Source organism: Artibeus jamaicensis, unplaced genomic scaffold (assembly GCF_021234435.1).
Source record: "Artibeus jamaicensis isolate MK-2021 breed Jamaican fruit bat unplaced genomic scaffold, CSHL_Jam_final scaffold_537, whole genome shotgun sequence".
In the NCBI taxonomy this organism is placed as follows: domain Eukaryota; kingdom Metazoa; phylum Chordata; class Mammalia; order Chiroptera; family Phyllostomidae; genus Artibeus; species Artibeus jamaicensis.
The window spans coordinates 2,039,436-2,060,687 of NW_026522047.1; the positions used below are offsets into that span (position 1 = coordinate 2,039,436).

General features: G+C 45.4%; 1 protein-coding gene across 2 annotated transcripts in view; it reads right to left on the reverse strand.

The window, feature by feature from the left end:
- The window catches only part of ZGRF1 (zinc finger GRF-type containing 1), a 36,478-nt gene extending 15,237 nt beyond the window's left edge, over positions 1–21,241 (reverse strand). For both annotated transcript variants that reach the window (XM_053658752.1, XM_053658751.1), the window contains exons 1-11: positions 20,128–21,241; positions 18,232–18,417; positions 15,505–15,607; positions 15,310–15,407; positions 12,545–12,668; positions 10,487–11,076; positions 9,487–9,625; positions 8,855–9,036; positions 7,563–7,759; positions 6,362–6,501; positions 311–454 (exon numbers count right to left, since the gene is read on the reverse strand). In XM_053658752.1, the coding sequence (XP_053514727.1) occupies positions 311–454; positions 6,362–6,501; positions 7,563–7,759; positions 8,855–9,036; positions 9,487–9,625; positions 10,487–11,076; positions 12,545–12,668; positions 15,310–15,407; positions 15,505–15,607; positions 18,232–18,417; positions 20,128–20,154 (1,930 nt within the window). In that variant the 5' untranslated portion in view covers positions 20,155–21,241. The remainder of the gene's footprint in view (positions 1–310; positions 455–6,361; positions 6,502–7,562; positions 7,760–8,854; positions 9,037–9,486; positions 9,626–10,486; positions 11,077–12,544; positions 12,669–15,309; positions 15,408–15,504; positions 15,608–18,231; positions 18,418–20,127) is intronic.
- Positions 21,242–21,252: the final 11 nt, after the last annotated feature.

Below are 21,252 nucleotides of genomic sequence, written 5' to 3' on the forward strand. Positions count from 1 at the left end.
AATTTCTTTACTGACTGTACCCTATTAGAATAACAAGCCATGGAAATTAAAGAAACTAAAAGAATTAGAATTTGACATAGGAAATTATTTGACAAACTTCTTATTTAAGTATCAGGCACACGCTGTGTAAATACAACTTCAAAAAAATACACTTGAGTGAGGGCCCCAGATCCTATTGCACTGATGCCTCTGGAACTGGAACTGTGGAGACGTTTGTACAGTTGATTGTCACCAGGTGGCATCATGGTCATGGTGCGTCACATGGCTCCTCTTTTTCACTGCAGATTAAGGCGGGCACGGTGACACTTACTGTCCGTGGGCCAGCGGGAGGGGAAGTAGCCTTTCAACGGTAGCAGCTCCACCTCGTTGGCAGACGACGGCCCAAAGAAAGCACTGCACGCGATGAAAGTGTCCAACTCAAAGTCCAGGGTTTTGGAAACCACCCACAGGTCGTCTGAAAAAGACACTTTTTAAAGGACTCAGAACTATGCTCAATCCAAAGCTGTTTTGGATTTCTTAGATGCTTAGCTCTACATTATTTCTCAAAAAAACCCCAAAATTGGTTATTGTCATACGTGAGCTTCCACCCAAACTAGGACCCGAACATACAACACTTCATTTCCACGTTTTTAACTAGATTACTTTTATTTTTTAAAGTTTATCTTATAATTATAAAAAACAGTGCAAATAAAGCAAAGACTTCTAACTCATCTTTCTCTTCTAAAACAGCTCTATATCTGCATCAGACTTTTCCAACACAGACTATTAGCCTTGGACAGTGGTTTTCTACCATTTTTATCTGGTGGCACAACAAAAAATACATTTTTTGCCAATCTGACAAAAAAAGTCGGTATAATTTTAATTCATTCATACCACAAGGCTATTGTTGTTGGCTGTAAATTTTGTTTTATTCGACAATCTAAGGGAAAAGAGGTCAGTGCTCCTGACCAAACAGTCAAGTACTGCATGTTTTAAAAGTTCTTGTGACACACGAGTTGAAAATCGCTGGTCTTACAGAGAGCACATAGTGGTTTCCATGCTCCAATAAGGCTAGCGGTTCGTGGATGGAACGCAGGTTCTTAACAGACCTGGAGTAATGGACCTCCAGCTGCGTCTCTGGAGTAATGAACGGTCTGCGTTCCCTCTGTCGAAGCTGCCCACCCGCCTCCACCGCACGCCGCACACCAGCAGCCAGGCCACTGTCTAGAACGCCTGCGCAGGGTTTCTACCAGCAGCAGAGCTGACACTACAAAGAGTCAACTGTGTTCTAAAATTTATTTATACCAGCTGTATTTGTCGTTACAACTGTATAACTTAATCATATATTATTTGAACCACTATGAGTATGAAGAAAAAATTGCTTTAAGAAAACTTAAGCAAACAATTTAGAAAAACAAAAAGATTCGCTAAACAAAGGGGTCAAAACAAAAAACTGCTTCTGACTCAAGTACAGATGAGATAAATGCAAAACATTAGAAAAAGGAGTGGAAAAATTAAAATCATTCTCCACTCAGATTGCTCCAGAAGTGTCTAAGTTCTTGCTCCATATTTAATGACTCAGAATGGTATGTTCGTGGGTTAGTTCATATAGGAAAGATGGAAAGGATCTCCAGTTAGAAAACCTACATTCTGAACAGAAGCCTTGACTGTTTTTCAAAAGATCATTAAATAAAAATATATTTACATTTTAAGATTTCATGTTTGATGTTCATATGCATTATTTTAAAAGAAAGTGACCAACTACGAGTCTCAACCGCGCCCCACCTTGAAATGTCTGATGCACACCAACAAAGGCTCTAAAAAATCTTGCATTGAGGTGATGTGCTTAATACAATGATATCCACATTTATTTAGCCACATAACATATTTTCTTTAAATTAACTCTTACAATGCCCCCCAGGACTATTGTTTTAGTAAATATGTTTAGGAAACCACTTTAGAAAAAGCTGACCTATATATCATGGTTATTTTATACCTAATTTATTTAAATGTATTTGTCAATTCAGGTAACGCATATTTAAACAACTTATTCCCAGCTGCTAATGTCGACTCTATTTAACATTTGCCACAACTTGTAACAAGACATCTAATTCAAGGCAGCTGACAGGAACAGTCCTGTGCCCCGTGGAAATGATGGTGCAGCCCCAGCACAGTGCGTGAGGTCAGGGCTGGGAAAGCTACACCGACTTCGGAAGTGATCCTTATGGGAGCCACAGGAAATGAAAAAGAGAATGATGAAATCCTAAAGGCTGGAAAATTACTAGTCCTTACCAATGATAGAAAGAAAATCTGGGAAAGAAGAATTTTCCCAGTGGACTCCCAGCAAAACCCCAACCTTGGCAGCCCCAAGAAGAGGTGCCTCGGGGGTGCGAGGAAGGACGGTGGAGCAACCCGAGACTGCAGGGTCTGTCCTGAGGCTGAACCTGCGCCGGTCACCCTCTCAGACACAGGCTACCAGGGCGGACTGTGGGCGGGCACCATGGGATGGCTCTTAGTGGGGGAGGGGCAGCAACCTGCGTGACTGCTGGGCACCAATGACTGGTGACCAGATCCAAGTCCCATGGCAGGTTATAGATCTATGGGGATTTTCCTATTGGTAAAACACAATAACCTGTGTTATGTTCCAGATCAATAGACATTCTAAATGTCAGATAGGCATTATTATTGTTCTCTGGACAGTGAAGTTAAACAAATTACCCACAGACAGGGGCCCGGAAATGGCAGAGCTGGGACTGAGTCCAACTTCCTGAGCCTGGGTTGCCCCCCTCTCCCCCTGCTCCCCCCACATCGCTGGAAAGAACAGCTGATGCATCAGGGGAAAATCAGTTTATAGGGCAAAATAATGAGACATTTAAGGGGCACAAAGACTTCAAGAGAAAAACACACTGGACTAGAGTCCTTCAGAAAAGGAGACGCCAGAACAGACGGAGAAGGGATTTCAAGGGAGGCTGGTAGAGAGACAAAAAGGAAGGGGATGTAGCAGCAACATGAAATGAGAGCAAGAAACTGAGAGAAAGACATGACCAAAAATATCGGTTTGGAAACACATGGTCGCTGAAGTGAAGTAGTAATCGAAGGGATAAAAAGCAGAATAGATGCATCTAAAAAATAAGCAATTTAGAAGGAAAACAGGACAAAACCCGGAATACAGAAGAAATGGGAAGAGAAGAGGGCAGATTCCAAAGGTCTAACATCTGAATAATAAGAGTCCCGGAGAGAGAAATAAAAATCAGAGGGAGATAATGTGAAGAAATGATGGAGACCAACTCCCTGGAACTAAACACGAACCCCTTCCAGGTAAGCACACGTCGATCAAACGCCCGTAATGTTCGTGCCCAGCGCGCACAGTGAGCTGCACAAGGACCAGGAGGTGAAGCCAGCGGAGGAGGCAGGAGGACACAGCCCTCTGCACATCTTACTATCAGTGGTCTGTGGACACAGACGTGAGATTTCAAAGATCCAGAGAGTGCCCACGAGGAGAACATGGTCTTTCAGAAATGGTTTATTATACAGTAATTCACAATATATACTATATTAAACAATCCCTTTAAAAACTCTCTTTAATAGAAAGAGTTTCTGGGCAGGGACACGGGCACCACAGGGCAGGCACAGTTCATGGCTGGAACCGTGGGTCCTCTCCCTAGATCCGAGGTGTCAAACTCATTTTTTCTGGGGGCCACATCAGCCTCACGGTTGCCTTCAAAGGGCCGAACGTAATTTCAGGACTGTATAAGTGCAACTCCTCCTTAACCAGGGGCAAGGAGCTCGGTGCTGCCCACAGGTAGAAACAAGGTGCTGGGCTGGATAACAAGGTGGAGGCCAGATTTCGCCCTCGGGCCTTGTGTTTGCCACCTGCGCCCTGGATCTTCGGAAGCTCAGTGTGGGGCTCTGAACATCAATAATGAGAAGAGGAAAAGAAGGGAAGAGAATTCCAGTTCTGGTTATCTGAAAACCTGTCAGGGGAGTTCGACTTCAGAGCGGCAGACTGAAGTCAAACGAGGGTCCTCAAGATTCACTGTTCAGAAACCAAAGATGTGCATGAGGTCGCCTGAGGAAATTCACGTCACAAAGGAACTGAAATCTGATTAGTAACTAGATCTGCTCTTGGTAATGATACCAACTTTGAAAAAAATTGCAAAAAGCCTGATTTCACTGCAACTGAAAGAGCAATGCCCGCTTCTGAAGAAAAAGGTGGATGTGCTAAAAGCTGCTGTCAACGCCTTTTAAGACCAAGACAAAATGACACTGCCATGAAGTCATCAAAGATGCTTCAGAAGAACATCATCCAAAGACACTTCATGCCATTAAGTTACAGCAGCCAGGAACTATTACCAGTGGGCAAAACCACAAAGAAGCCGAATACTGGCAAGGAAGCCAGTGAGTGTTTCAAAAGGAAAAGCAGCCTAGATGGAATGTGGAGCCGGAGCAGCAGCTCGGCAAATCCTCAGGCACAGCCTTCTGAAGGGGATGCCGTGTTCCCCCGGACCCAGGAGACACCTGCTGACCCAAAACAGAAATGTTACATCAGACCAAGGAAAAAGGAGTCCAACAGCTCCCTGGGGTAACAGCAATGGAGAACACATGGAGAAGGGCAGCACTTTGACGACTTGCAGAAGGAAGGTGTCAGAGTCCTGCAGCCTGAGCTCAGTGACAGAGTGAGACCGCTTCCTGGACAGGCCGCAGACAAACGCAGCAGAAGGGAAGTAGTTGCCATTCTTCGGTTTGGAACAAAAATGCCCCCAAAAGTATTCCCTGAAGGAGACGTACTCAAAACCCATCAGGGTTAAGAAATGAAAGAAACAAACCAAGCCCAGAAGCAAGGAAGTGTGAGCCCATGTTCCCCGTTCTGAATGAGGGTCTGAAGGCTCTGGAGGAAACTACAGGCTCCAAGAGCAACACCCCAAGTTTTCAGCACACAAGCCTCTGCTGGAGGGTCAGGTCACTCAGAGTGCACAGCGGGGGAGGGGGGAGCTGGCCTACACTGTGGAACCAGCAGCCACGGCTGCCCCTGCCTGGGTCCTGCAAGGGAGCAAGTGGGAGAAGAAGAGCAGTCATTGAGAACGGCTGCATTTCACAGGGAAAAAAACCACATTGGACACTGGAACTTGTCCATCTAAAACTTCCTTTTCTTTCTGCTTGTTTTTTTAACCAGCCCATTACTTAAATTTGTATTTGAATAAGTAAGTCTATTTGGAGGGAGTACAAAAATAAGCTTGTTCTTGTCTTTATTTCTCTTTTTTAAGTGTTCAAGTTATATTTATATAAACATTTCATTAATGAACTACATACACTGATTTTTAAAAATATGCCTAGACTGGTCACTTTATAAAAGAATTTTGAGATTATAGCTCTCAGATTTCCACATTTGTGCTTATCATGAAGTGGATTAGGTCTATGTTTCTTTGCCTTGAAAATAAATTGTTGAGATATATTTAAAATAGTAATGAAAAAATTTAAGGAAATTGTAGATATTTAAAACAGATTACTTTTGCCAAAAGTTATTCTTGTTAGCCAAACTAAGATTAAGATAGCAATTTTTTTAAGGGTTTATTCATTTTATTTTTAGACAGGGAAAGAGAGGAAGAAAGACAGAGAGAAAGAAACATTTATGTATGGTTCCCTCTTGTGCACCCCCTACTGGAGACCTGGCCCACAACCCAGGCATGTGCCCTGACTGGGAATCAAACAGGTGACCCTTTGGTTTGCAGGCTGGTGCTCAATCCACTGAACCACAGCAGCCAGGGCTAAGATAGTAATATTTATTATAGATATACAGATAATATATTATACTAGTAAATACTGACTTTTATTATAGTTTTGTTAGTGGTTTTGTCCTTTTTGACTGTTTTAGTTTTCCAGGACAATTTTGGATTTCTGAACTACATATATTTCAATTATTCAGGCAACACACATCATTTAAATGTAGTGATACAACCAAAAATTAGTTTTATATTTCACTGCATATAAATATTTCTGTTACATCCAGAATGTACAACACCTAATTACACGGCCATGAGCTCTTACAGAAACATGTTGGGAGGAATCGTGGGTTGGCATTTACGTGAACAAACTGGGAAGGAGACACGGCTGAAGGAGCATTTCCACTGAGAGCTGAAGACGCAGATTATGGGACAACTCACGGAGAAAGGGACCACCCTGTACATCATAGTATTGTCATTAAAAGGAAAACAGGATTTTAAAAATCCCTTCAAAAGCTGTACTTTTGCTGCTCTGGGAGAAATGAAAGGTTCCCGGCTAACTAAATAAAAGCAATCAAATTTTGAAAAAATGTATACATAGCCATAAGGAGTCTCCAGAGCTGTGTGCAGCTGAGATGCACCAGCATGATGCCTCAACTGACCTTTGCTGTAAGTTGAAGAACTTTCCTTCCGACTCAGCTTAAGATAAAGTTTGCTTTTAGGTTCATTATAAAATTCAGGATTTATAGTTGTAAACTTCTTTAGTTTGCCATGCTGTTTCCTTTGAAAATCAAATCCTTTTCTGCAAAATGAGTAAGAAACAAAAATGAATTTGAATATTAAGGTACACATTTGCTCTTAATTGAGGTAAGATTGGCATATACATTATATCAGCTCCAGGTGGACAACATAGTAATTCTATATATAGTGAAATGATGACTACGGTAAGTCTAGTGAACATACATCACCACACATAGTTACAAATGTTTTTCTTGTGATGAGAACTGTTCAGGTTTCCTCTGTGTGCGGCTTTCGAATGCACTAAATACAGCATCGCCGACCAGTCAGCGTGCCTCCACGACACTCCCAGGACTGACCCATAGTTTTACAGCTGGAAGTTTGAAGGTACAATGGTTGGAAAAAACCTTATTTTAAAATACAGTGTGAAAAGAACCAGGATGTATATATGTATATACTCTTTCCTACATCCACACAAAATAAAAACACTGTCAAAGGAAGAGAAGAGCAGCCTGCACGGAACGATCCTGTCTTAAAGAGACCGAGATGGAGAAAGCATCTGGAACACCTCCGCAACGGAGGAGCTGCGGGAACTGTGAAACGGGAGTGAAAAGCCAGCCCCACGGTGTCCACGCCTTCCGGGTCTTGAAGACGACTGACCAGGACACGTGAGTGCGAGGGGGAGTGCCCGGCACACAGAGGCCCCAGCACATGTTGTTATTTTTACATTATCAAGCGAATGCTCATTACATTTACTTTTTGGGCGATCCCACTTCTATGAGACGTGTTTCCAAAATGCGCCGGCTTATTACCCTGAATGCCAGGCCATTTGGCTCTCGAAAAGAGCCGCCTGCCATCCTGCCCCGATGAAAGCCGTGCTGCAGGGTGTCCCTGGGGACCGTGAGTGCCTATCCAAACGGTGAGAGGAGTCCCGTTCCTGCAGCAGCCCTGGGACTGCTGGGACTGCCTGTGGTTCAGAGGTCAGCCCCTCCGGTCAGAAACACTGAGGGCCTCTGTTTTTTAGAGACTTCGCTGATCTCAACCTCTTTTAAAACTGATGATAGTTCTGTGATGTTACTATTTCCTGATATAATTGGAGGCAATGATTCGTCATCATAAACATACCTCACCAAAAGCTGGCATTCCTCATAGAGGGGCACCTTCTGACTTCGCAAGTACAAGCCAATGCTCTTCACGTCCCTCAGCACGATGGCGGGCGGGGACTCCTCCCTTGTTGAATGTCCTGAGCTCACTTCCTCAAGCCACTTAAAAAACTTACATCGGTCAGCTTTGGGTGCATCACACGCATAAAAAAGACGGCCCTGAGGGAAGAGGATACTAAAATTCAGTGAGAGAAATGGTTCTACTTTTTACTGTTTTTGTATTGCTTAAGACTTTTACAAAGATTGCTTGCAATTAATGTACTCCAGGAAATTAGTCACTATACAACTTAATCTTTTCATTAATTTAAAACCATGTAGTTTTCCTTCTGCTTTCTCCTTATCAAAGAGTTACATTATTCTGACAATATAAGCTCATTTGAAAAATAAAGGTTTTTTAAATTTGAAATGATCACTAGAGACCACCTGCAAGCTGCCTAGAATCAGCTATGCATCGGGCGCCCTTAGGTCCAGCCTTCCCTCTCACTGAAGTGTCCGCACAAGGATACACTTGGGTAAACTGTTTCCGTTTTAAGTAAGACCGAGGGAACGATACATTTTCTACTCTAAAACTCCATTTGTACAGCCAACAATATACTGTGAGTATAACAACCATGTCAACAAATAATCTTTTAAAAATTTTTAGTGGCTCTATAACACTACTCTGTGGTTCTAAGATTACTTATCAACTCTTACTTCTGACAACCACAGTTAATGCAAGTTCACATACTCAATATGCAGACAGCAGAGGAAAACTCTTCCTGTGTTTTACAACGAGGACCAACCGCCTGTCAATGCACAAACATTTTACCAACTCCTCCCAGTCCGTACTCAGCAAAATCCATCTGCCAGGGTGCTTTTCTGTGTCCTGGCCTCCTGTGGTTTTAGCACAGGGTCACCCCTTTAGGGCTCATCGGCTCCGCACGCACAGGCCCTTGGCTCTCTCTGGAACTTGGGCGTGTCCCTCCGCCCTTACCAGACACAAAGGTATTGTTTCCTTTTGTTTCTCTCCACCCACTACTGTGCAGTGAGTTCCTAAGCTCCCAGAAGACTGGTCTTCACTCATTTGTTTGTGTCCCTGCACACAAATCATCGTTCCCTGAAAATGTACTGAGAGTTTGTTAGCTACCAACGCCTCAGGCCGAGGGCTCCGCGTCAAGACTTAACTTCTGCCAGGCTTGTAGGAAAGCAACAGGCACACACACCGTCTGTGAGACAAGTGTTAGCAGACAGCAGGATGGGAAGAGGGAGCAAGACCTTGTTTGGACCTTCCTTTTGAACCATGACAAGTTTTGCTGGTTGACGGTGATGGCAGGATGGCACCCGATTTTCTACGGTTTTCAGTTTTTCTCCGCTTGACGTGTAAAACGACATGTCAACTGCTGACAGAGCTTTGTGCAGCCGCTGTGCCAACCCGAAAAGCAATATATTCAGATGCTCTGCAAAAAAGACATAGGTGAAAACTGAACAAAGTAGTTTTGTCTTTGTGTCACATATGTGCTGTTTGTTAAATTTGAAGGAACCCTTTAACAGAGTAAAATATAACAATACTAACACCCACTTTTAAAGCCAAGTTTTGCCCTTGTACAACAAAACAAGCTATCAAACCATTCGTCATACTTAAAATTTCCTATTAACAAAAGCAATTGTAACACTTCAAGTATAAAAGAAAGTAAAAACCTGTAACTTAAAAAAGATAATGTTGTCACTTCCCATTTTTAAAACTCAGTTTTGATCGGACATCACACTGGAGTGAATATGGAAAACGACAAGTCTCGGGGAGCAGATGTAGCATGGACGGTCCCAGCGTGCACTGGCACCTCCTCACAGCCACACCCTTTGCACGAGGCCGCCACCCGCTGTCATGACACGGAAAGGCGGTGCCATACCTCGGAGGCAGGACGCAAAGACCTGCTTGTAATGCGAGGGAGACTGAAACACGGCCGGTATGTGAGTCTGCCTTCGGGGCACAGACGCGCAGTTTACTTTTTGCCAGTTTGGGAAGCACAGCTCAGAGACACCTACCTCCTAAAATGGAATAATGCAAGTTACTATAACAACCACAGAAATTGCTATTTACTAATGAGTAAATTACTTTCTATACAGTATATGTTTAAGACAATAAGTAAATTTTAAAAAATTTTCCAGAACCCTTGAAAATAGTATTCGAAGTTTAAATGAGAAGCCCATATCTCAAGAATGGCTACACGTGACACTTTCAAAAAAGACTAAATTTTCTTTCTTTAAAGATTTTTATTTATTTATCTTTAGAGAGGAAGGGAAGGAGAGAGGGAGAGAAATATCAGTGTGTGTTTGCCTCTTGTGCATCCCCTGCTGGGACCTGGCCTGTAACCCAGGCATGTGCTCTAACCGGGAATTGAACTGGTATCTTTTAGTTTGCAGGCCTGCGCTCAATCCATTGAGCTATACCAGTCAGGGCAAGACTAACTTTTCTTTTCAGCCCCTTAATGAGCTTTAAATAGTTTTGCTAGGAAAAACAGTCAACTGATGAGAATGGATCGTCATGCATCTCCCTCTCTGATTACAACTATCAACGGGTCATGAGATGCACCTTTACTGGAAGACAACTGATCGGCACAGGGAGCTGACGGTGTGAAATAAGGAGCCATGGTCACGGCAGTAATGGAGTGGGGTGGGAACAGTAGGAGCTGTGACTGAGGACCGACTGGGTGCCAAACACCACACCTGCCACTTCCAAATGTGTCACTTCAGTTAATGCTCGCAAAACACTAGGAAAGATCTTACATCAAAGAAGAGGGGGCTGTAGCTAGTGTTATGGAAAACTCAAAATCAAACAGCCATCAGCTCCCAGAGTGACATCACTCACGCAACAGCTACTGGAGAAAGTGCGCCGAGACCGCCCCTCACCTGTGGATGCATCGCGCCGCGGCTGCAGAACGCAGAGCCTCCCGACTCGCTCTGGACTTCCTCCATCTCTGAAGTCGGCTTTGAACTCAGAGAAAGGGCTTTGTTTCTGCAAACACAGTCCTGGGGGCCAGCACCTGGCTGCTGCCCGCGGAGCGCGCAGCTCAGCACGTGCAGGCGAGTGGAGTCTCCCCCCGGGAGACTGTCCTCCTCGGCACGGAGGTTCCCCTCGGCAGCACCGTGGTGCATCCCACAAACTGCCCCAGCAAAGCTGGCTGAGGCACTCGGCTGAGCTCTGCTTGGAGTGGGCAGGCTACCCCGGGCTGTGTTCTGGTATTTCAGCCACTTGCTTTGTGCAGGCGTTCCGTGGAGACGTGAAGCAGCCCCAGAGGTCACTTCCCTGGAAGCCTGGCACAAGGAGGCTTCACTCTGGTCCTCTGGCCTGGAGCGTAGAGGACCCACCATGGGCTCTGCACACCTGCCGGGCAGGGGTCCTGGAGCTGCGGGCACCATGACCAGGGGAACGCAGGTTCTACTTACTACAGGGTGCCTTGGAAGGTCATGACTCTCTGGGGAACTGAATTTTTTCATTTCTGGAAGAAATAGCCGATTAAATAAAAATGTATCAAGGTCATCGCCTAGGCTCTGGACACCCATGGGTTAAGCAAAAACATACCAACTTGCCTTGAAAATAAAATCACATAATTTTATTTCCTTTAAAAAAATAATTTAATGGTTTCAGTCTCAAAAACATTTTAAAAGATAAATTAGTACTCTGAATTAAGGTGGATGAACTTGAACCTTTTTCTTACCCCCTTAGCTAAGGACCCTCCCCCCCACTACACTCTACATTTACATTGCACTGAAATCTTCAGCCAAGAACAGAATCACCCCCCATTTCACAGACGGGACAACCTAGTCCTAGGGCAACACATCCAATGAGAGCCCAGAGCTAGCCTGTTCTCAACCTTATATTCTCTCTCCAGAGACTGAAGTTCACGGTTGATCTGTGTCATTATACCTCCCTCTACATTTTTATTACAACCATGGATTGATATGCTGACCTTCAGGGTGAAGATGTTTAGCTTTAGTTTGAGCTATTAGTATGAGAGAAGAGTTCATGATTTGCACTAACTCATGTTTTGGCAGATTTTGGCTGTCAGTAATAGATATATTCCTAAAAATGTAAAAAGCAATATTTGTTGAATAAATAAATTAACAAATAATGCTGCATGAGAACTATATAAGTGTAAAGATTTTATCAGATGGTGCTATGTTTCCTATTTTATAATAATGTACCTTCTTGACAGTTTCTATTCTTTTGGAAATAAACTGCAGATCACTTGAGATGCCAGCAGAGCAGTAGGTGAGCCAACAATACTTCTAACAAGTGATCGACCAGCAGGGACAGAGAGGTCAGAACCCCAGCAAAGAGCAGATCCTCCAGTGTGACTGTGGAGGCACCTGTCACTGCACCACCCCCTCACCTGTCTCAGACACCCCACCGCCCACACCAACGCTTCCCGAGCTGTTTCGTCTACCAACCACCCCACAACCTGCTCCAGCCCAAACACCCATGCATGTGGGTTTCATATCATCCACTCGGGACAAAATAACTGCCTATGATGCTACTCCTCATCCAATCTAACTTCAGAATCAGGGGAGACACACTGACAATCACAGGGACAGAGAGGAAAGCGTCAATGGCAAGATCCTACAGGAAAGAGAGTCATCAAGAAGCAGAAAGTTGCCCACAGAGAAGCAGGAACCAGAGACCGACACACAGCTGGGGTAGCAGCAGTAGGAGAGCTTGCTGATACTACCAGGACCCCAGAGCTGGAAAGGGGAAACAAGGGTTTTGTTGGTCAACCGATGGTGTGGACCAGATACCCCCTGGGAAGGAGGGGCCACAGGGGGCCCAGCTCGGGGTTCACCTTGGAGAGCAGAGGAGCTGGGAGGGGGAACCAGAGCCAGAGGGAGAGCTATCGCTACAATAAAAAATTTCACACCAACATTAGAGAAACAAGGAACAACTCTCCAAGTGAAGAAGGTGATGCTTACCTGGTAAAGTCCTGGCTTTCAGGGACTCCTCAGAAAATTCTAGATCAAAGTCTTCACCTTGCAAGTCCAAAGAAAAAGTAGACACAGGGCTTAATGTTGAGACCTTTTGCTCTGGTGACATCACCTGTCCAGAAGAAGAAACTAAGTCACAGACCAAAATCTACTTACTGCACTTTCCCCATTTTGAATGAGTTCTAGTAATCTATGCTGTAAAAATAACGCCTTCAATAAGATGAGGTAGAGCCATAGTGGGCAAAGAGTCTCCCAAAAGTAACAGGATAAATTCACCAACATCAACAATAGTGGAGACTTCTGCGGGACCAGGTGAGAAAGGCCCCCAAGTCCCAGGAACCCTAAAACCATGGATCACCTGTTCTTGCTCTGAGACACTCTTAATGTTTTTTTTCTGGAAGCTCTGCAACAACCCAACAAGGAGTGCACTGTGAGCAGGCCCAAGACAATGGCGGCAGAGCCTGCACAGAACATGCTTCATGGGGCTCTTGGGGAAAACCTGTCAATTCAAAGGCTGTGCTGTCAGCCCGCCTGTTGCTTCCGTGCTTCTGACGCAGGTGGTGTCATGTGTCCTGGACCAGCACCACAGTCTACAACTCAAAATTCAGGTACTGTCTTCACAGAAAATCTTGGTTGTCATTGTTATGGCATCCAAACAGGTGGCACCGTGATTGCAAAACCCCAAGTGACCCAAAATCAAGTATTTGTAAAGTCATTGGTTTGGAAGGAGACCAGATCCTCATCAACAGTCTGTCAGATTTCTTTAAAAGCCATAGTTCTGTGCCAGCAAATCACGTTTGCGAGAAGGTGACGATCGACACAATCCACACGTCCCAGGCACTATGGACCTCCTCATACAGACTAACGAGAGGACGGCTCCTTTAAGAAGACCTGCCCTGAGTGGTTCTGCATTGCTACACGACGGCCAAACAGGCCACGGACGTTCTGATGGTCACCAAGCAGCGATTCTTTTCACTTCACTACTGTCTTCTCTGCAGGGGAATTCATTATTGCCACTGAAACCATGCACTTATTTGCTATTAAAAAGAACCACATGAAATACAGAACATGAAACCTGCTAGATTCATGTGAAACACGTCAGATCCTGACTTGAATGACCTGGGCCATGGGGATTTGGTTCTGAAGATCGACCCCCAGGTTGAGGGGCTCAGGCAGAGACGTCGTGTTTGGAGCAGGAAGACCCAAGGAGCGACAGGTCTGGAGTTGATCTGTGGTTCACCTCAACTTCAGGACACTGCTCCAAAATGAGTGCCGTGTCTCGACGTGTTCCAGACCTCAACAGTCCCATTATTCACTCTTACTCTCTTTAGAAGCCTTTAATTTGGTGGCTGCTTCCAGAAACCAATAACCTTAAAAGTCTAGTATGACCGACATGCCCCCGAAATGGATGCGGAAGCCCCCGTGTCAGCACATTTGGGAACGGGGCCTTGAAGAGGTAATGAAGGCTAAACAAAGTCACGGGTGAGGGGTCCCTGATCCCTGCACACATAGGGACGGCCAGGAGAGACACAGAGAAGACAGCCAACTGTGGGCCAGAGGTCCCCATGACAGAACCACAGTCACCAGGACCTGGGTCTTGGCCTGCTGGCCCCGGGCACTGGGAGGAGCATGTCTCTGCTGTGGCACGCCGTCCTGGCAGCCAAGCTGACTGACATTCCCCTCCATCTCACCACCTGTGGACACTGCCTGGGGAGTCAGGCACCTTCCTCTCCCTTTCCTTCTCCCCTCCTTGACAACCATCCAGATACCGCCATGATTCTCCTCCAGGTCTAGCCCTCCTTGAGGCCCCTGCCACCACCCTGCTTCAGTCACTGTCATCCAGGGCTCCTCTTCGCTGGTTCCCTGCTCCCACACCCACCCCATGGGTACCGCCCTTGTCTACAGCACAGCCCTTTAGGCATGGAAACCCCACTGGTGATGACATCCGGGTGGTGCCCCCACTGCCAGGACCTGGGGCGCGTGGTCCTGCGGCTCACTTTCCCAGCCTCGGCTACCGACAGTGTTCTCTTCCACCTCCTCGCCCAGCTGGCGGGCATCTTTCCTGTTCTGGGCCCACCAGTTCTGTAACCTCAGAGCAGGCACTTCCCACAGCAGGAGTCATCTTCCTGGTCACCTAGGTCTCAGGGCTGCAGAAGCGGCCACCAGCTCAGCTTATCGGCTGGTTTGCTCCACTGACTAACACCTGTCTCCCCTGGTGGCCTTGAAGGCCGATGGCACAGCTGTCCAGTCCATCGCTCTACACCTGCATTTACAAGTTCCTGACTTGCAGAAGGTGTCCAGTAAATACTGATGAATTCCTATTTATTCGAGAATCGTATAATTCACAGTAAAATTTCAGTGTACTCCACACATCTCCCACACTTCTGATTAAGATAATGCCTAGGCTGCACATTTCCTAAAGGTCTCCTTAACTTCTCATTTTAATTATCCTAATTCTACTTCTTTCTTCTAGTTATGTATGCCTCTCATTTCACGTCACATTGCAAAAGTCGAAACATCTTCAAGTAACAAAGAAGACAGCAGTCACGGACATTCTACCCATTCCAACAGAAGTTACTCTGCTGCTTCATCACGCAAATAACGTTAGTTAGTTGTTGGTAAACTTCCTTGATCATGTTAAAAAAATCATCCACCGTTAACATTTTCATCTTTTTAGTTTTTAATAGATTCATTTTTTTATAAGACCACCAAAACTTTTTACTCCCAACTAGTAAAATGTTTTGAAATTATACCTTATTTGCTTCCCATGAAGTCCTCTCTGCTGATTTGAAATTATAATCCAAATAATGATATGAGAGTTCTGAATCTTTAGGAAGAAAATCTAAAATTGCTGCAGGGAAAGAAAAGCAAAGATCTTTACATAACCATTTGTTCAATGTCAAATAACTTTTCAATGTTACTTATATTCACAGTTACAATTTACTTACGATCATTTGCAATTGAGTCCTCATTAGACTCAGCTACCACTTGAAAATTGTCTTTAATATTAAAGATATCACCTCCTTTTGGAAAGTTTTCTTCATCTGGGAACTAGAAAACAGATTCATTTATCAGCTTATTTAGAAAGAAGAAGTGTATATACATATATCTGTACCTCTCTATATTTACGCACATACAGTTTGTGGTTATAATTTGAGACAGAAAAACAGACATGTTTCGAAGCCAACACTATGCATGGAGGGCAGCGCACAGCACATTTCATCGGTTCTCTGAACACTTCTTCCACCCTGGCACCGCAGAAACAGGAGTGCACCTTCCGCGTGACGACATGTTTGTGCCTGTAGCACAAGCAACAGTGGCAACCGCACTGTCCCCACCTGGACACGTGCAGCAACACGCGCATCAGCCAGGCTACACAGCACTCACTTCAGTATGAGCTATGCATTGCTAACAGTACATGTGAAATCATTTTGCTGATTGAATATCTTCAGAATGACTGCATTATGACTTAGCATTGAACAAAAAAGTACTGTGTTCACGGAAAGGCAGAAAACACAACCGTGTGATACACAGTAAGAACCCAAGCCCACACCCATCTAAGACTTCGTTCAATAAATGTGACTGAAAAATTTAAGTGAAAGTGGAGAGTTTGGGACACCTGTTCATCCCACTGTAAGTAAACTTCACACCACTGACTGTACTAAAAAATGGCTAAGACTATGCTTCATGACATGGTTTTTGCCACCATAAAAGACATCTAATAAAAAGGTCCGGGTCTAGGTGGTGAAGCCTGGTGTCCTGCTAGCGACAGCCCCCATCCCGGTGGTGCCCAGTGGTGCCCACTGGTGCTGCCTCAGTCCGCGACGGGAGCTGAGCACTGCATGCAGCTGCATGCAGCAATGTTTGCAAAGCTCCGAGACTGCTCTCTGCAGGAAATCTGTCACACTGATTCCAGAGACGCTCACTCTGTTGGTAGGTCCAACCATTGGGAACATTTCTTACAAACTCACAATGTAAACGTGACTATAGTGAAGTGTGGAAAACGATTAGACACAAAGCAAGTGGCCATGAATTTCTCCCCTAATACAGAGCACCTTTCTACTGTATCCTCCTCTCCAAGAACACAGAGTACGAGAAACACACGTCTTTATCTTTAAGGACAGTAAGGAACAACAGTAATCCTGAACTGCAATCCATATGAAGAGGGGGGGAGTGTGGGCTGTCGATTCAGACAAAGGTGAACCGAAGCGGGCACCGCAGGAGAGCCCAGACAGTGTCATGAAAGCGACAACAGGTGATGCTGCTGCCGATGGTGTGACCGACAGAAGCATGTCAGGTGAACCCATGTTCACCACAGCGCACACGTGTTTGCAGCAGCATCAGCTGCAGCAGCCCCAAATGTGAACGACCGAGCCCGAAGCCCGGCTCCGTTGGGGTCGGGGCGTATTCACACGATGGAACACATCCCAGCAACAGAAATGACTGCCTGCAGCCACAGGCCGCAACGGGATGAATTCCCAGACTGCCATGCTGAACGAAAGGCCCAAGAAAGTGCCAATTACTCTATTTACATACTATACACAATTTTTAGAGCAGCACTGGGCAGAGGGGCTACTTCTGGGAGTGCTGTTCCCTAAGGGTGGTTTGCGCTGTGGTAATGACTGAGCAGCATGCGGAGTCTGTATGTGCATCGTGGCTTAATCAAAAGGGAAACTTTAAAATGTCTTTAGGAGACAGTTTCAAAGATGCATGCCACTCTCTCTGCACGACTGCCATCTGGCAGCAATGAAAACAACTCGGTGTCGCACTACAGGGTGAGTGGAGGCAGTCTGGCTTCCTCACCCACGGGTCTGGGTGACTGAGGGAAGCAGTGTTCCCATAGCCTTGAGACTGGGTCCGAAAACTAGTCCCATAACAGGAAGTGGGCTCGCATGCACAGAATTATGTTAGGTTATGTAGTGTTCTGGCAGTTTTCTGGCTTTGTTCCCCTCTAGTATTTAAACAGGTAGGGATTCCCCACTGGGGGTGATGACGAGAGACACGCAAAGGGACAGGTGCCATGACGGGGAGCAGGGGCCGCAATGTGAGACATGCGGATAGACAAGTAGCTTGCAGTGTGTGTGCTTTGCCCACTCATGAATGAAGGCATACCAGACATCCCAATGGCGCTGTGCATATTTTCTGTCTGCACGAATACCATGGACCTGCCTGGCCTTGAAGGTGGCAACACACATACTCCGGGGCATAACTGAAGGGAAAAACTTTTCTGTGTTTAACCTGCCTATATACCCTGGTCATAAATTCCTGATCTTCTCTAAATTGAAAAGTAATCCTTCAAATTCCTGATCCTAAAAAAAAACAGTAAATCTTTCAAATAATATATTTTTGCCTTATTTAGTTTGATTCCAGATGTTATGGTTCTTGTCAAGTTACTGAAGTCCTTTTTAATTTACAACTGTCTAAATATTTAAACATACTCCCTGATTCCCAGTCAGGGCACATGCCTGGGCTGCAGGCCAGTTCCCAGCACGAGACGCATGAGAGGCAACCACACATTGATATTTCTCTCCCTCTCTCCTTCCCCTCCCCTCTAAAGAGAAAGAAATATTTAAATAAATAAATAAATAAATAAAAATAATCATACTCCCTTTGCAAAATTTACCATTGACATAAAGAAAATGATTTGGCAAGATGCAACTATAAAAGTATTTTACCCTCAAGAAGGCAGCCTGCGGACGAGTGCCAGGAGGACCTGCTGCTGGGAAGCACGTGCCTGCCCCGCGGCCACGCTGCTCCAGGCAGCCCGGAGCCCGGCCACAGGCCGGCTGGGAGCCGCACCCTCGGACCGTCACAGCGCTGGTGGCTGATCCTTGCACTCGATGCCCTTGAAACTCAACAGGCTGGAAGTAAATGAAATGAGCACTGCATGAGTGTAGATGAACTTACACATTCACAAATGTGCTTATGCATAGAAAAGAACACACCAGTCAGCTTCCTACCCAGTACTACTGAATGTAAATAATGAAGGGACTAAGGCTGAATCCAGGAAATACTGTTATCCTAGAACATGTCAGAGGTAACTAAAGTGCACTGATTCAACTGAGTTCTGGTTCAACAGTAGTAAATGTGAATTTTTTACTTTGAGCACAAGGACGCAGTAATAATGAGCTAATTAAGCAGGAAACTCATAGTTGTCCCCTTCCCCACACTTCAGTGTACCTTACAGATGTCCCGTCGCAGACTTGCCAGCCACCACCCTGAGAACCAGCCCCTCCGCAAGCCCCCGAGGACTGGACTGCTGCTTCCCCAGGGGACCAAGAATCATTTCACGCCCGGCAGACATGGCCCAGATGGAGAGGAAGGCACGCAGGGAGCCCTTTTCCTCCAGAGTTTAGCAAGTATCAGCCCCACTCTGACGGGTGGTGGGCTCCGGTTCCCAAAGATCTGATCCCAGTGCCTGGAAGCAAAGGCCTGTGTGAGCTCCACACAGAAGCAGCTCGGAGGGGGCTTCCCAACCCAACACAGGCAGAGGCTCCGGGATTCTGAACTGCACAGGGTGCGGAGCCCTCCCAGAACATGGGAAAATAAGACTGCTAACAGAGCCAACAGGATGTACCTAGAGGACAGATACATTTTTGATAAATGATCAAAATGGTAATAATGCTGAATAATCTGAATATCCTCTTAATTAAAATATTCTACATCACACATTTGAAAGGAAAATTAAATCTATAATGCCCCTCCACAGGACTTCTGTTGAAAACGTTATTCTGAATTTTGAAATATTTCACTGCAAACAGTCTCGCCTATCAAAGGTTGAGCATCTCCGCCTAGTTGGACGGGAAGTCGCCTCTCCACAGGCACAGGGAACCTCGTCTTCAGCAAGCCGCAGCAAGAACACCATAATGACCAAAGAAATAAAAACTCAATGTTGGTTAAACACCATTTTCACACTGCAAAAATTTCAGGAGACCTTAACAGTACTGGTGAACAGTTCTCTTCCCGAGGCCCACTGGGTTCCAGGAACAGCATCGGCTCCAGCAGCCAGGCACTGACTGGGGTGCTGCTGTCACCACCAATTTCTGATGTGGAGAAATCGTCCCCACTTGGGGACACCATGTCCGACCCAGGCTGAGAGGAACCTCCATTACCTGTGCTGCACACCCCCGCGACCAATCCCCTGGAGGTCCCGTGCACACCCTGCTCTGCTCACCAGTAACAGGGAGAAGTCTCAAGTCCAAAAACGGGGAAGGAGTCACTTGTTTCTCTTGTTTGAAAATCAGAACTCCTTACACCAGGGGTGTCAAACGCATTTTCACCAGGGGCCACATCAGCCTCCCAGTTGCCTTCAATGGGCCGAAAGTAATTTGAGGACCGTATAAATGTAACTACTCCTTAAGAGTCAAGTGAGAGCGTGGCGCTGCCGCCTGGCAGAAACAAGGGGCCGGGCCAGATAAAACAAGGTACAGGGCTGGATTTGGCCCATGGGCCTTGTGTCTGCCACCTGTGCCTTACACTCACCCACCTTCTGCCTATGAAAACTCTGATGCTTGTGTAAAAGCAGCAGGAAAACACACTGTTAGGAAATCAATGTTCTTCACAAATTTTACCTGAGGGTCCCAGGTTTCTGTTGCCATTTGTTTAGGAGTAACAGGTAGGAAAGCTGGCTCTTCTTCACTTCCCAAGGAAAAGAACTAGAATAAAATATTAGTGTGTGCATGAGTTTGATGGGAAACAACTCCAAAACTAAAAGTCAGGCTTCCCTCTGAAAACACCCCGTCTTCTCCGTCTTGCTGCGTTTTCTCCAGTCACGTGACCAGCAGCTGGCACAGAAGCCCCCCAGAAGAGGAGGCGCCGTGCGGGCTGACCTCACCCTCATCACAAAACCCTAATCCCAAACTTTAACTGAACCTTTTCACGCTAGGCAAAAATTACTGGGCACATTACAAATCACCCATTAGACCTAATGCTGATGTTAATGAGCATTATTTAATTAAAAAACCAGTATGAAATTAAGGAGGAAAAACTGTTAATTGTGTAACAGTTTATCTAAGGATGAATCATCCAGCAACTGAAAACCACAAGACATCAACAACAGCAACTAATCATTTTTAGTTCAAGGCAGTAAAAATCATTATAAAAATACAAATGTACTCCTATATTAAAGCTAAAAAGATAAAAACTTTGTTTTGAAAGGCTGTAAGATTACTGTGTGATTACAACAGATTTTATTTTAAAAATGTGACATTTGTTTTCAACGGCAGTTCATTCTGGAGGGAAATACACTGATGGTGTTTATCTGCAGGTCATACTTGGTGGTTAACTGTCCTTGGAAAAGTTAAACCCTATTTTCTTCCAGTGGAAAAAGACCCACCAAGAATGTGGTCACTGGTAAGTGAACCGGGGCAGTTGCTGCCTGCTGGACTCCATCATTATGGTGATGACTGAGCCACCCCAACAAGGGACTGCCTGTCCTGCTGTCTCGGGCAGCAGGACTGTGAGTGGGGCTGTGACCGGCAACAGCAGTTTATGGGTCAGGAGACGATTGTGAGTTTGTAAAATGGCTTTATGAAAAAAGACTGGCTACTGACCAAATCCTACAGCCCACACGGGACACTTACACAGAAAACAGCAGGTTCAGCTAACTGGTTACAAATGAATTTGAAAAATGACTATAAAATGCAAACATGAATTACAAGTCACACCCACATGCATGAATGTAACTTCCAGCTACT